At 41.1% G+C, this 13,658-nt stretch overlaps 1 protein-coding gene across 1 annotated transcript in view; it reads right to left on the reverse strand.

Moving 5' to 3' along the window:
• Nucleotides 1–4,480: 4,480 nt before the first annotated feature.
• The window catches only part of ascc3 (activating signal cointegrator 1 complex subunit 3), a gene marked incomplete in the record, with an annotated part of 191,770 nt that continues 182,592 nt past the window's right edge, over nucleotides 4,481–13,658 (reverse strand). The window contains 3 exon segments of the mRNA XM_034196559.1: nucleotides 4,481–5,463; nucleotides 5,964–6,139; nucleotides 8,719–8,925. Of these exon segments, the coding sequence (XP_034052450.1) occupies nucleotides 5,340–5,463; nucleotides 5,964–6,139; nucleotides 8,719–8,925 (507 nt within the window).

The raw sequence follows: 13,658 nt of genomic DNA on the forward strand, positions 1-13,658 counted from the left end.
GATTTCTGAGGATTACAGTGCGCTTTAGTCAGCCCATTGGACTCCGTGTTGTCATCACAGCTAATGTCCAGAGGGACAGTAGGCCTGTGGGGGGAATGCAAGTGTGACTATAACTTTATTTTGTTCTATCTAGGCCCATAGTAGGCTATATTGAGAGGGTACGAAACATACAACTAACATGGACACTTGTTTGAATTGTTTATACAGACATTATAGTGACTCAAGTCTACTTTTAGAGTCGCATTTAATAGCCTATATCTATTACTGCTTACCTCAGGGCAGAGAATCGACAGTTTGCTAAACGGACGCCTTGTGGGCTTCACGGTGCCGGGGCAGAATCTCCATTAAGCCCAGCATTCCCTTATCTTCCATCCTCTGTGAGTTTATGGACAGCAGCACATTCAGAGCCTGCTCAGAGCTGCAGGATGGATCCAACACCCGCCCCCTGCAGGCAGCTCTGCTCCTATTGGAAGATTGAATAGCCTTTCCACCGTTTGATTGGTTTCTCTTTTTGATGACACCGTCCATCAGGATCGGGGATTGGCTGTTTGTAAATGTTTACCTCTGGCACAAACTAAACTGTATTGAGAAATCCACCGAGTCCGTTCACTCTCTTTAGGGAGAGATATAATTGTATGAAGATCTATTTAAAACATACCAGTATGAAAGATTGATCGTAGGCTATAAACACAAATTACACATCTATTTAAATGTTGTTTTAAAGACATTTACCATCTGTGTGCATTCTCCTTCATTTAGCACAGCCCTCAGGCCTATGGCCTACAGCCTTTCAATTTTCAAAATGTGTTAAATTGTTATTGCCGCAATATCAACATTCAAACTATCTCAATAAATCATGATTCAAAATTACATGTCTGATGTTAAGAACTTCCACACTTTTGAATGCAGTAATATGGTCTAGCAGTTTCCGTGTGACGGCTGAAGCCTCTTTAACCTGCAGAAGATCCGAAAATGGTTATTATGGTCTATATTACACATCACTTGGTGTATTCAATATGCGTGTAGAATTACAATATAACAATTGTTCTAACTTGTTGTAAACTTGTAAGTTCAATTTAGAGTCCAATCTTTGTGTTATTTCTCAGGAAGTCTCTCATCTTATTGGTTTGTTCTCCAGAAAATAGAAAAATAAAGCAGAACGGGAAATGTTCATTACGTGCACACGGTCCCTCTGCACATCACTGTGTAACCTAACATGAGGTGTGCGGTTCACTCAACACTCTGTGGAGCCTCTATCCATTGTAGGTCAATAATACATCATTATGAATGCAGGATAATGCTCAGTGCTGGTATTGGAGGTGCTACAGTTGTCCTGCAGTTGGGACAGAGAGCGGACGGGCTGTGATGGGGCAGCCTCCTCTCCCCCCTCTCCTCGGCAGGGTGCGGCAGGCCGGTATTTTTTATATATTCTAACAGTATTGTTACAGAATATCAAATGTCAGATCTTAATAAAGTCAATTAAACACCTTCAGACTCTGGACTTTAGCTAATTGTAGATGTCATGACGTCGGTTTGGAGGATTTTGCGATGGGCATTATTCATTTTTTGTATAGACCAAATGGTTATTGGTGGGGAAAAAAGCATTTTAATTGTAAATAAAATAAATGAATCATTAGTTTCAGTCCCAGATTAAACGTAGCCTACATGTATTTGACACTGCACAATAACATGTAAGATCTAAAACCTACTTTTTGACACTTGGCTTTAGGATTATAAACAAATATGTTGATAGTAATTCAGTGAGGCACATTTCCAACAAATGTTCTTTTTTTTTTGCCACAGACATTGCCTCAAGGCATTGCCTGCTTTGTGCAGTCAGTAGATGTGGGGCACAATATCAAAGAGGCACTCCATGTGTTAAAAGGGTTTGTGCTTAGGGTCTTCAAGACCTCTTAAAGCTCGTCTTGAGAGTCCATACAAGACATTCACTTTTGTTTTGTGCTTATATGTTGAATATTTCAGAATAGATTTGTGTTTTGATTGCTGGCATCATGTTGTGTTCCAGCATGGACACACTTTTCAAATGGCAGAGATTAAGGAATTGTGGGTTGAAAATGAGTTATGAAAATGGCGACTGTATTTAGTTCTTGAGTAGCAAAGTCAGAAACACACGCAGTGAGAAACAGATCTACTGGTGACATTCACACGAGGAAACAAATCTGACAGGAACTGGATTTCTGCTGCTTCAGGGCACAGCCAAGATTTGCGAAATACTGAGGTCATACATTCATATTCTCCCCCAGCGGGACTCGCCGCACACGAGAACACTTTCTTCTAACACCGTGAAACATTTTTGGGGAATTAAAAACATTAAAACAAGAAATAGCAAATGTTCTATTCTCTTAAACTATTAGTTTTCTTTGTAAATGTTATCTCCCAAAATGACATGCTGTTTTATACCCCAATACAAACAGCCACGTATCTATTTTTATCACAAATCTGTGGTGAAAAATACTAAATCCCTTTATTATGATGTAGTTTGTCCGGGAACATGTAACACATTCTGTGTAAACAAAAACTCCAGAGCTGTCTTAAAGGTCTAACATTGATGATGTGTGTAATGCGTGTGACCAAAGAATACCCACTCCTCTTCCGGTCATTAAACCTCCAGAACTGTTGCAGGGTCGTGACCTCTGTGACACAGCTATCTGATGCGGGTCTGACTTTTAGAAATGCTCCGGTTACTCCATCCCTTTTTTTCAGCTCCAAAATGATCAGCTCAACTCACGTGTCATTTTTGGGCTGAAGAGAGGGATTCAGCTTTCTCCTAGTTCCTTCAAGTGCAGCAGGCACACACTTATTGTGAGTGCAAACAGAAGAATTGGATTAGAGCCTGACATCTTTTTAAAGACCATGTAAACAGGCACAACTAATGTGATTCAGTTTAGAAAAGGAGTCCTGGATAGACAGCTCTATAAACAAAGCCTTCGGGTGTGCTAATCTACAGGAGCTTTAAAAAGTCAAATTCAGGCAACACAAGCAGAACACATAGTCTAGTGTCGGCATCTGTTTAACTGTCAGGAAGTTGGGATTCTAGATTTAGATTTGACCTATGATGATAATGTGGTAATTTCTTAGAGACACATATTCTTCATTGAGTAAATCCCAAAGGGTTTATTATGATAGAATTCACATGTATCACATATTTGCTGTGGCTGACCCAACAACATTATAATAGAACTGTCCTCAAGCCATTTCTGAATGTGCATTATAACAGTTAGCTTGTTGAAACTACTCTATATTTTGTTCATATTGAGGATCGTGCAGCCCACCATTGATGATGTAAGGGAATAAGTTCAGTCCTTTTCTTTCAGGTAGGTCATGTTGACACGGCAGTAAAACACATGGTGTACATAATGAATTGAACGATGGCTCATCATCTCAGTGAGATCTGTGTGTAAATGACCTGTGCTGCCATTGGCCTTCTTGTAATGAAGTGCTGCCTTATCCCGCCCACTGGAAGCGTCGAGGATCCCTATTGGTGCTGTACCTGGAGCGACCCACCAATCCCAGCACTCACCTGCAGATGGAGGCTGAACTGTGGACAGCCGTCACTGAGGCTGAATCGTGTCAGACGTAACGGTCCTCTCGCTCGTGGGTCTGTTGTATATTAATGGTGATGAACTTCTGAGGTTCTGTTTGTGTGACCTGTTAGCTTTGTGAACTTGCTTAAAAGTAATACCCGTCCGTCATATTTATGCTATCATTAGTCTGGCCCACATAGGAGTTTAAACTGACTTTACACACACTGTAGTAACTTCATGTTGGTGTTGTTAGGAGCAGGGGACTGTCTCGGGGTTTCGGGTTGCTCGTATGCTAGCAGTACAGATTACAACACCACATTTTACCCTCATGTCACTACTGTTGACGTTTTTATTCTTAAAACACTTATTTTGCTGGCCTGCCTGTATCACACTGCACACTGTCTCATCCATAAGCACCCTGTTTAGTTCATGGATGTACAAGGGGGTCTTTTTGTATAACTTTTCACTACGGTTCTCTTCACAACAGATGGATGAACAATACATCACAAAGTTATCATTTATACTGCATTACTCTGTTGGGGTAAATCCGTAAAGCATGTTGCAATCTGCCCACATCTTCAGTTAATGTTGTATAGTTTCACACAATATCCAACAATCAGCAACTATTATAGTTGAGGTTATAAGGAGGAGGGGGAATAATTGCTTATTGATTTGAATGTAAACTTGTTTTGTGTGTGTGTGATGCATGGTACCCTTTTTGTCTACGAAGTGACCAGCTTACATAACACTGTAGTAGCCTAAGTTACATATTTAATGTTGACTGGAAATGTTTTTGGAGTAAATCAAACTACAGTGGCAAACAAAATAAAAGTAATTGAAGTGTGATGAAGCGTGCATACAAATGATGTCCCCTTTGGATTGGTCTGATGACATGTTGTGCGACCTGGTTTATCCGAAGCTCACTGACACCTTTATTCTTTTAGACAAAACAATCTTTATTTCACAGACATGTGTGTATAACATATTTGGTCTAGAAAAACAGACTTCTGATGAAATAGAAAAATGGTCAAAGGATAAGTGCCAGCTGTGACATCACTGACCGAGGCGTGGTTAAGGAGCAACACCGTTTACAGTTCCAGATGATCATTACTGGTAAATTAGGTTAACTCAACAAAAGGAAAACTTCAAATCAAATATCTTTAATTAAACCTTTCCCTTTGAAAGACTTTGTTTCTGATGCAAATACAGTGGTGCAGGAATGAGTCCGAAAACCTGGAAATGAGTCAGCATTTCAGCCCTTCTGGTTTGCTTGTCTCAGTGTTGATTCTTTTTTAAATCTGTTTTTGATATGATCTATGGTCAACACAAGCTGAAGAGATGTTCTCATTTTGTAGTCACGCCAAACATTAGCCACCTTTAGCTTAGCGGTGGTGACGTGAAGTAATGCGAAGATGATATTGTTCCTTTATATCCTCACGTTAGCTTCTGGAAATGATATTAAAGCTTCTATTATTATAAACGTGGTGTTAATCTGTGGATATGATCCTGCTGGCAAAAACGTAAGTATCATAAAAAACGTGTTTGCCAAAGATCTTATTTTCTGCATTTGTCCAAATTCCAAGGGAAAAAACATCATCCCTGCACCACTGTATTTGACAGATATTTAATAATCAGAGAGATCCAGAGTAGAGGAGACACAACAGCAGCTTCAATAGTCCAGAATGCAATGCAGTGAGGATGTGAAGCGTCAGAGCAGCTGATTCAAAGTGCACGGAGCAACATATCACATCCCAATCTGTGCAGCATGAGGATCCTGAGGGGGGGGGGGGTCGCTCACTGAGTCACCTCTGTGTTCACCTGAGCACTGATGCTGGCGGGGGTTACGTTCAGGTGGATGTCGTACTGCTGGTCCAGACCCAGATAGCAGTCGCTCATCAGGTACAGGGTGTAGATGCACCTGAGGCAGAGAGGGTACACAGGTAAGAATGTATGAGAGTAATGTTGCTAAAAGCTAGCATGGCTAATGGTTTTAGGAAATCATGGAACCTCTAAAAACTCAAGTTGATTTCCATGTGATTTCATGTCTAGTTTTCAATCTAATAAGGCAGTTTAATTCTGTGAAGAAATGACTGTTTTATCAAGTCATTCACAGTCCATGCTTCCCCTTGAGTAATCTCAATGACTGATATTCCTGTATGTATAACACATCTCAAATTTCACGAGTTCTTTGGCCACTGAAGACCACGTCAGATGTCTTAGACACACTCTGCTAAGTAGATGTTTAAGTATTTGATTGTAAAGTACTACTATGCTCCTAATCCAGAGTGTGTGTGGACAATAAAGCAGTTCAGTGTGTGTGACCTGAAACTCTCAAACGGAGGTGTTTGTTTGCAGCGGCTGTGTATGGAGTGTGTGTGTGAAGCTCGTGTTCTCGCTCCTGTTTGAGTTACTGCTTACTTCCCGGTCTTCTCTGGAGTGTAGAAGGCCACGGACACAGCTGTGCGCTGGCGGACGTATCCGATCCGTTTGACGGCCAGCAGCTCCCGGCGGTCCACCTCCCCCACCACCAGGAACCAGCCTTCATCCTTCAGCTTGGGGAACCTGGGAGCCTGCGCCTTGCTGTCCTGCTTCCTCTGAAACACACACACACACACACCCACACCCACACCCACACCCACACACACACACACACACACACACACACACACACACACACACACACACACACACACACACTTATGAGATCTCAGCACTTGTAAGATAATTGTATAATGCCTACAGGAGACTGCTATGCAAAATAATACATATAATACTAATAACAATAGGAGCCCTGGAGGGTTCATAGAGAGAAAAATAAATAAAACGTGGCCACGTTTTACTTTCTCGTTCGCACGAGATACCTTCTTGTGCGAACGCTTTATTAACTCGTGCGCACGAGTTAATAAAGCGTGCGCACGAGTTAATAAAGCGTGCGTACGAGTTAATAAAGCGTGGCCTCGTTTTAAATTGATTAGTTTTATGAAGAATATGTCCGGTCGCCAGGGCGTGTGTGTGTGTGTGTGGGCATTTGTTTATGATAGTGTCGCTTGTTCCGGTGCACACCGGCAGGACTATAGCACTACATCGAGATTAAGATTAAACTAATTTCTTTCACTTGGGAATACACATATAACTATGGAGAACCAGATTCGTGTAAATTACTGTTCGTGGTCATTTGAAAACAAATGCCGGTGGTGTCGGACACACACACACACAGAGCGGAGCTGAGCACAAACACACATCATGCGCCCTGGTGATAGGACATCTCCTTCATAAAGCGAGGGGGAATACTCTGGTAGTTCGGTGTGTGTATAGATGTGTGTGGTTAAACGTAGCAGCCTCGATCTCTATTCAGCGGTTCTAATGAAGGGAAACACAGTGAAGTAAACAGTAAAAGGCACAGCTCTTTGCCGCTGATGCTGCTCTTCTCAGATTCTGCTGGGTTACACGTTACTGCCTCCAGTGCCCTGTACGACGAAGCCAGTTCAACAGACCCTGGATATGTTTGAGTTACCCGGCTTAACTGACCCTAACAAACGCGATGTCGCTAAGCGGTCCTACGAAGCTGGTTATCAACTCAGTAATCAACCAGGGTTTCTCTGTCCGGCTGAGAGCGCGTTCACGTGAAAGGGACGGGGTTAGCAACATTTGACCAATCACAAACATGGAGACGCGTGCTGACAGCGTCATTATTCATGAATGAATAGTGTAAATAGCAAATCCTGCTTCGTAGTACAGGCCACGTAATGCTTTTAACGAGTTAATAAAGCGTGGCCTCGTTGTATTTAAAGCGTGGCCACGCTTTACATCTCGTGCGCATAAGTTAATAAAGCGTGGCCACGTTTTATTTATTTTTCTCTCTATGAACCCTCCAGGGCTCCGTAGATACTACTGTTTCATAGCTGTCCATTTAAAAGTACATTGGATTCTTCAAAATGACTTTAACAGAGCCCCCTCTAGGGTCACATGGTACAGAAAAAATAAAAAAAATAAACCTGCATACAAATCTGTATGTGAGCAAACTGAATATTTAAGTACATGTTTATACTTCAAAAGCTTACTTAAGAAATATGTTTACTGCTGATGGAGTATTTGTTATTAAAATATATTGTCGCAAAAATTGTTTTTAGCAAAAATAATGCAGATCTGAATGTTTGGATGCCATATCCTGTAGAAAGATTACAGTCTCGTAAAAAGACATATATTGAGGGCTGGCTCAGGCTTCAATCCTCCTGGAAATAGGATACAATGACATAAGACTAAGGTCACATTATTATCAGTGTTATACATACAACAAAGGATTGTTTGAAATGTTGAAGAGACACTGGTGGTTGGGATTCAGAAGACACTTTTACAAATCCATTCAAACTTACTTACACATCAAGTTTTGTTTCCTACCTTGTGAAATTCATAATAAACCCATGGCCATGTGCAATGTAGTAAAAGAAGGTAATATACCTGGTGACAGGGTTTTCGGCTTCTTTAAATAGACATCAGATTCAATGTATTCAGGTGGTTCTATATGTCCCTAGAGGAGTCTGTCTCCCAGCAGCTTCTCAGAGGTGGAAACCTTTTCATAAACCAGTCCCCCAACTGTACTGAATCCCTGGAGTATCCACAGCATCTGAAGAGCAGTATATCTCTCTGAGGCTCCCCTGCATCTGCAGCCAACATGCAGCGCAACTCCAGCAAAGAATGCAGTTTAAAGAATAGTCAAAAGATTAAAAAAAAACCTTTTAAATCAATAAAATAATTTATGGGGCAATAAATCTGACAGGATCAAAAGAGCTCCGCCTGTATGATGATTATAGAGATGATGGTCTGATATTGTTAAACCTTTAAAGAACTTAAATAAAACGTATGTGTTGCAATACTCATGTGCAAGTAATGCAGGAGAAGTCAACTTTATACATGTAAAATAGAATTAGATGAGCTAAAAATAGAATATAAATCAATTGCTGTACAGTAATATAAAACACTGCTTATTTTAATAATAGATCAATATGTGAAATGCAAACAGATGGATGCTATGAAGTTGTGAAGGCACAGAGTTTAGCGGGAGTAAACTGTCCCTATTATATTGTATTATATATAATTAGCAGATGTAACTATTCGTCACTATTTGGTGTTTGATATGTTCTCATTGGACAGAGTGTGTGCTGGGTGTACTGACCCTCTGCTGGCCCGCGTTGATGCGCCTCAGAGCGACCTGCAGGACGTACTCCTGGTCAGCGTGGACCTGCAGCCAGCCGCCCTCCCCCCCCCGCTGGGCTCCTGCTGCGGGGAGGCGGCGCTCCGTCTGCTCCCGGCTCTCCTCCCACCAGCCCTTCACACTCAGCTCCACCTCCAGCACCGGGAGGTGGCTCAGGAAGGACCAGGCCTGACCGGAGAGAGAAGATCCATGTCACGTCTCCTATACTGTTCCACATTCACCAAAACAATCTCACATTTGCACCACTTCATCAGAGTTGGTGGTGCAAAAGATTACAGTAGTCTTCACAAGTCTGGGCTCTGGAAGTATTACAGCTAGGATTTTTAGATCTGGTCCATTACATACTGCACATTTTACAAGTTTACCAGGAAGTGTACACACAACGTTTAAATGTCAGGCTGGGTATCAGTACTCAATATCTTTAGGGTATCGACCAGATAACCCAGAACCAAGAAGAATTGCAACTTCTACATTCAAACAATACCTTCATTTGATCATTTTTGTACCCAGATCTATAAAACAAATAATATTTGAGAGAGTTATTCTCACAGATAATCATCACAAGCAATTGAATGTGGCCTGTGATTGGCCCACTACAGCAGCAGCTAAGTTCATTCCCCTCTCTGCACATGAATAACACAAAGCGGCAGGAACATCATCCTTTCTTTATGTGTTGTCATTTGTAATGAAAGTGGTATCCTAAGTCAGAATTCTGATTTTAAAGGTCACCTATTATGCAAAATCCACTTGTTCACGTAGTTTATAAATAAACGCAAAGAGCTTTCAACTGATTGCAATGTATTCCCATCGGCGGCGGTATTTGATGCTCAGGGAAGCACCGCATCCATTTATGTCGGCAGCTCTTAAAGGCAATGTGAGCGTTGGATAACGGAGAATTGTACACCCGGAAGTAAGTATTCTCCTTACTGTCGATTGATTTGACAGTGATATCTCCACTACTCATCAACTCAAAAACACCAGATTACCTTTGTTAATTAAATGACATTGATAGGTTTAAATTGTGTACAATGCTTTTGTGTTTTTCCCCTTAAATTCTGAGAAACAACTTGTTTTCTCTGAAATGTGGAGCACCAAAGAGACTACACTACCCACAATCCCCAGCTATTGTTGTGACGACGCCTGTCCGCTTTGCGACAAACCCCGTGATTAATCTTCAAGCTCTGGGATTGGATGTTGGAGTGGCAGTGCGCCAAGGTTACGCCGAGCGTCAAGCTCTTTGAAATGTAACGAAACCACGACAGACTATTCAAAACTGGACTCGAACGCCCCCCCAGAACTACACATGCTGGCTATTGTGTTTCGCAGTGGCGAACCGTGTCTATCACAACTGGACCTTCTGTAGACACACACCACCCAGATGGCTTTAGAACACATCATAGCACAGAGACAGCTCTGGTTAAAGTCACAAATGACATTCTAATAGCCTCAGACAAGGGACGTGTCTCTATTCTTGTTTTGCTCGATCTCAGTGCTGCATTTGATACTATCGACCATGATATCCTATTGCAAAGACTAGAGCACTTAGTTGGCATACAGGGAACTGCTTTAGGTCCTATCTATATGAACGCTCTCAGTTTGTACGTGTTAACGATGAATCTTCCATGCAAACCAAAGTTAGCCATGGAGTGCCACAGGGCTCAGTGCTCGGACCTATTTTGTTCACATTATATATGCTTCCGTTAGGCAATATTATAAGGAATCATTCTGTAAACTTTCATTGTTATGCGGATGATACTCAACTATATTTATGCTACATTGAAGGGTGGAATTGACTACACATCTTCAGAAACATAATTTGCTTCAGATATAACCCATAGCAAATAAAGTATAAAAATATAAGTAATAAAAAGATAAAACACTGGCATGTAATTTACGTTAGAATAAATAGAATGGTTTTGAATAATAGATGAGAGTAAAATCTACGTCACTTTACAGCCCGCCCACTTTTGGGGAAACCAACGCTGTCATTTGAACGGCGATCACGCCTGAAGCCACAGAGATATTCTGTTACTGTCTTTTCTTCTTAGAGGAAGTACAGAAACACGTACAGTGTTTCCCCTAGGATGGAGTCATAGCAGCGGTGCTAAGGCATGTGGGCCCAGCATAATGTGAGCGCGGAGCACGTGGAAATGTTTTAGTGCGTGCGAAGTGCGCCCCGCCAATTTGTTTCTATGAGTCTGCCAGCACAAAAATGGTTCTTGAGGCCTATTACCAGGGCCGGTTCTAGACAATTCGCTGCCCTCAGCGAGATTTTAAGAGAAATTTTATATATAAAGATTAAATGAAAAATCTATACAAAAGACAAATACACTACAAAAACAGAAACGTATTGACATAGGTAATATACGTCAAAATGGCTTCAAATGTATTCAGTATTGTATGAACATGTTTTAATTGGGGGGTGGACGTCACATCCTCCAGGGGGGTAATTCATATTTGGTTTACTGTCCTATAGTATACATTGGAATGATTTCAAAACACATATTTGTTTGAGGCCCACTGAGATAACTTCGACTAAAATTAACTATCTAAACACTCAGAGAGTCCCTAACCTCACCTGAGCTGTAGTTATCTTTCTCAGTCTGACAGCATGCATGAGTAACAGCTGGCGAAATTACAGCCTCGCCAATTGATTTTAATTTAACCATATATCGAGCCCGATTCTCGATTTCAAATGTTTGCTCTAAAATGATATTTATAAATGACTATTATCATTATTATAAAGCAAGACAATAAATGGCAAAGATATGTAGAAAATAAACGTATTTAAGATACGTTCATAACAAACGTCACGTGGGAGAAAATACGTTTCTAGCTAAATATAATTGAGAATGCAATTTAGTTCTGTGGGAACGTAATTTTTAGGAGACAGGGTTGGACTTTTTTGTATGAATTTATGTTTCATCCAATCACAGAGCTTGTTGACTTATCACGTGGTTTGTTAAAGCGGACAGGCGTCGTCACAACAATAGCTGGGGCGAAAACAAGTTGTTTCTCAGAATTGAAGCGGAAAAACACAAAAGCATTGTACACAATTTAAACCTATCAATGTCGTTTAACCAGTTTAGGCCTGAGCCTGTTTTTCAGGTCTCGAAAATGACATTCCCAGAACAAATGACCATATCTTCCCTTCTAAAAGGGTTAAATTAATAATCTTTTTTCTCAAAGTAATGATAAACCTGTGAGTTGGATGTAGAAAAGTCAGAATCAATATAGATGTTTTTTATTTTAAAGAAAATTCAGATTGAACATAGTAAAAAAACATATAGTGTCCGTCCAAAAATTCTTTTTTACTTACAGTGAAAACTACCCTTGGATGATGGTAAGACTAAAAGCTTTAGGAATGCAAAGTACAACATATAATAAGTACCCTGTATCAAGATTGATGCAAAACAAGTGACATTTGACCTTTTTAGAGAGGTTTAGCAAAGAAAAAACTCCACCTCTGGGGTGATTTGGGTGGAAATGGGGGTTTTACCGTTTCCCTGGAACCCATTGGTCGATTTTGGTGATTGACATCTCTTTCTGACCGGTAGAGCCAATAGAATTGAAGGGGAATCTCCCCACTCACACACAGTCTAAAACAAAAAGGTGGGGGCTTGGCGCATGCAGGTTTGCACCAGAGTGAAGCTGTCTCTAGCTCTGACTTCTGAAAACCGAAAAGCAGGTTTATTGCTCATGGTTTATCAGAAATCAGTCAAAGTGACACAGACACATTGGATTAACCTATGGATTAACTTTAGCATTGTTTTTATCGTTTTAATGCCATTGAAGACCACTTTTGACCAGACTACGACACAGGTGAGCCATGTTAGCGTTTTTAGCTACCTAGCGCCATATGTTTTGATGTCTGTTCTTGTTATTATCTCCGAGAGTTCGTATCATTGAGTGATAATGAGGGTACCCCTCGATTCTGTGTCACCTCACGATGTGAAACGATGGGTTGGATGTGCAGCAAAGATAAATAATAAGGTTTTGTGAGTGAATTTCGGTGCAGTCATCTGTTAGCATTTTTCGCTCGTTGCTAATTCAGAGGCTCAGCGTTAGCATTGTGGGTTTTTAAAAAAAAAAGAAAATTAAAATGATCAATTAGATGAGTTTCTTTCTGTTACATGGATATAAAACATTCATAGTTTATTAAATGAACATGCCCTCAGACACTGTTTCCTGCAAGATTTTGCAGGAGGGCCCCGGTACCGGGTCTCTCGGGCTTAACAGGTTAATTAACAAGGATAATCTGGTGTTTTTGAGTTGATGAGTAGTGGAGATATCACTGTCAAATCAATCGACAGTAAGGAGAATACTTACTTCCGGGTGTACAATTCTCCGTTATCCAATGGGAATGGACGCTCACATTGCCTTTAAGAGCTGCCGACATAAATGGATGCGGTGCTTCCCTAAGCGTCAAATACCGCCGCCGATGGGAATACATTGCAATCAGTTGAAAGCTCTTTGCGTCCGTTTATGAAGCTGAAGGAGCCTCGGCGCGTCACAACTGCACGCCATAGGACCCTGACCAAGCGTCGCTCCTGGACGCTTAGGGAGTGAGAGTGTGTTGTGATAGACAGTTCAGCTTACAGTAAACCTGCAGTTTAATAACAGTTATTTGTTTCTATTGTTGTTCCATGGCCCTGTGTCCCTCTTTAGTATTTTATGGAGAATTTAACATTTGGCTCAGCACAAAAAGCCCCGCCATAAGGAAGACATCAAAAAGATAAAGAAAGTGTCAGGAAAGAAAACACTGTTGCTAGTGTGTGTGTGTGTGTGTGTGTGTGTGTGTGTGTGTGTGTGTGTGTGTGTGTGTGTGTGTGTGTGTGTGTGTGTGTGTGTGTGTGTGTGTGTGGCAGTGTATTGAGTGCTGCTAAGAGAAAAGCCTCTCT

The sequence above is a fragment of the Gymnodraco acuticeps genome, unplaced genomic scaffold (assembly GCF_902827175.1).
Source record: "Gymnodraco acuticeps unplaced genomic scaffold, fGymAcu1.1, whole genome shotgun sequence".
In the NCBI taxonomy this organism is placed as follows: domain Eukaryota; kingdom Metazoa; phylum Chordata; class Actinopteri; order Perciformes; family Bathydraconidae; genus Gymnodraco; species Gymnodraco acuticeps.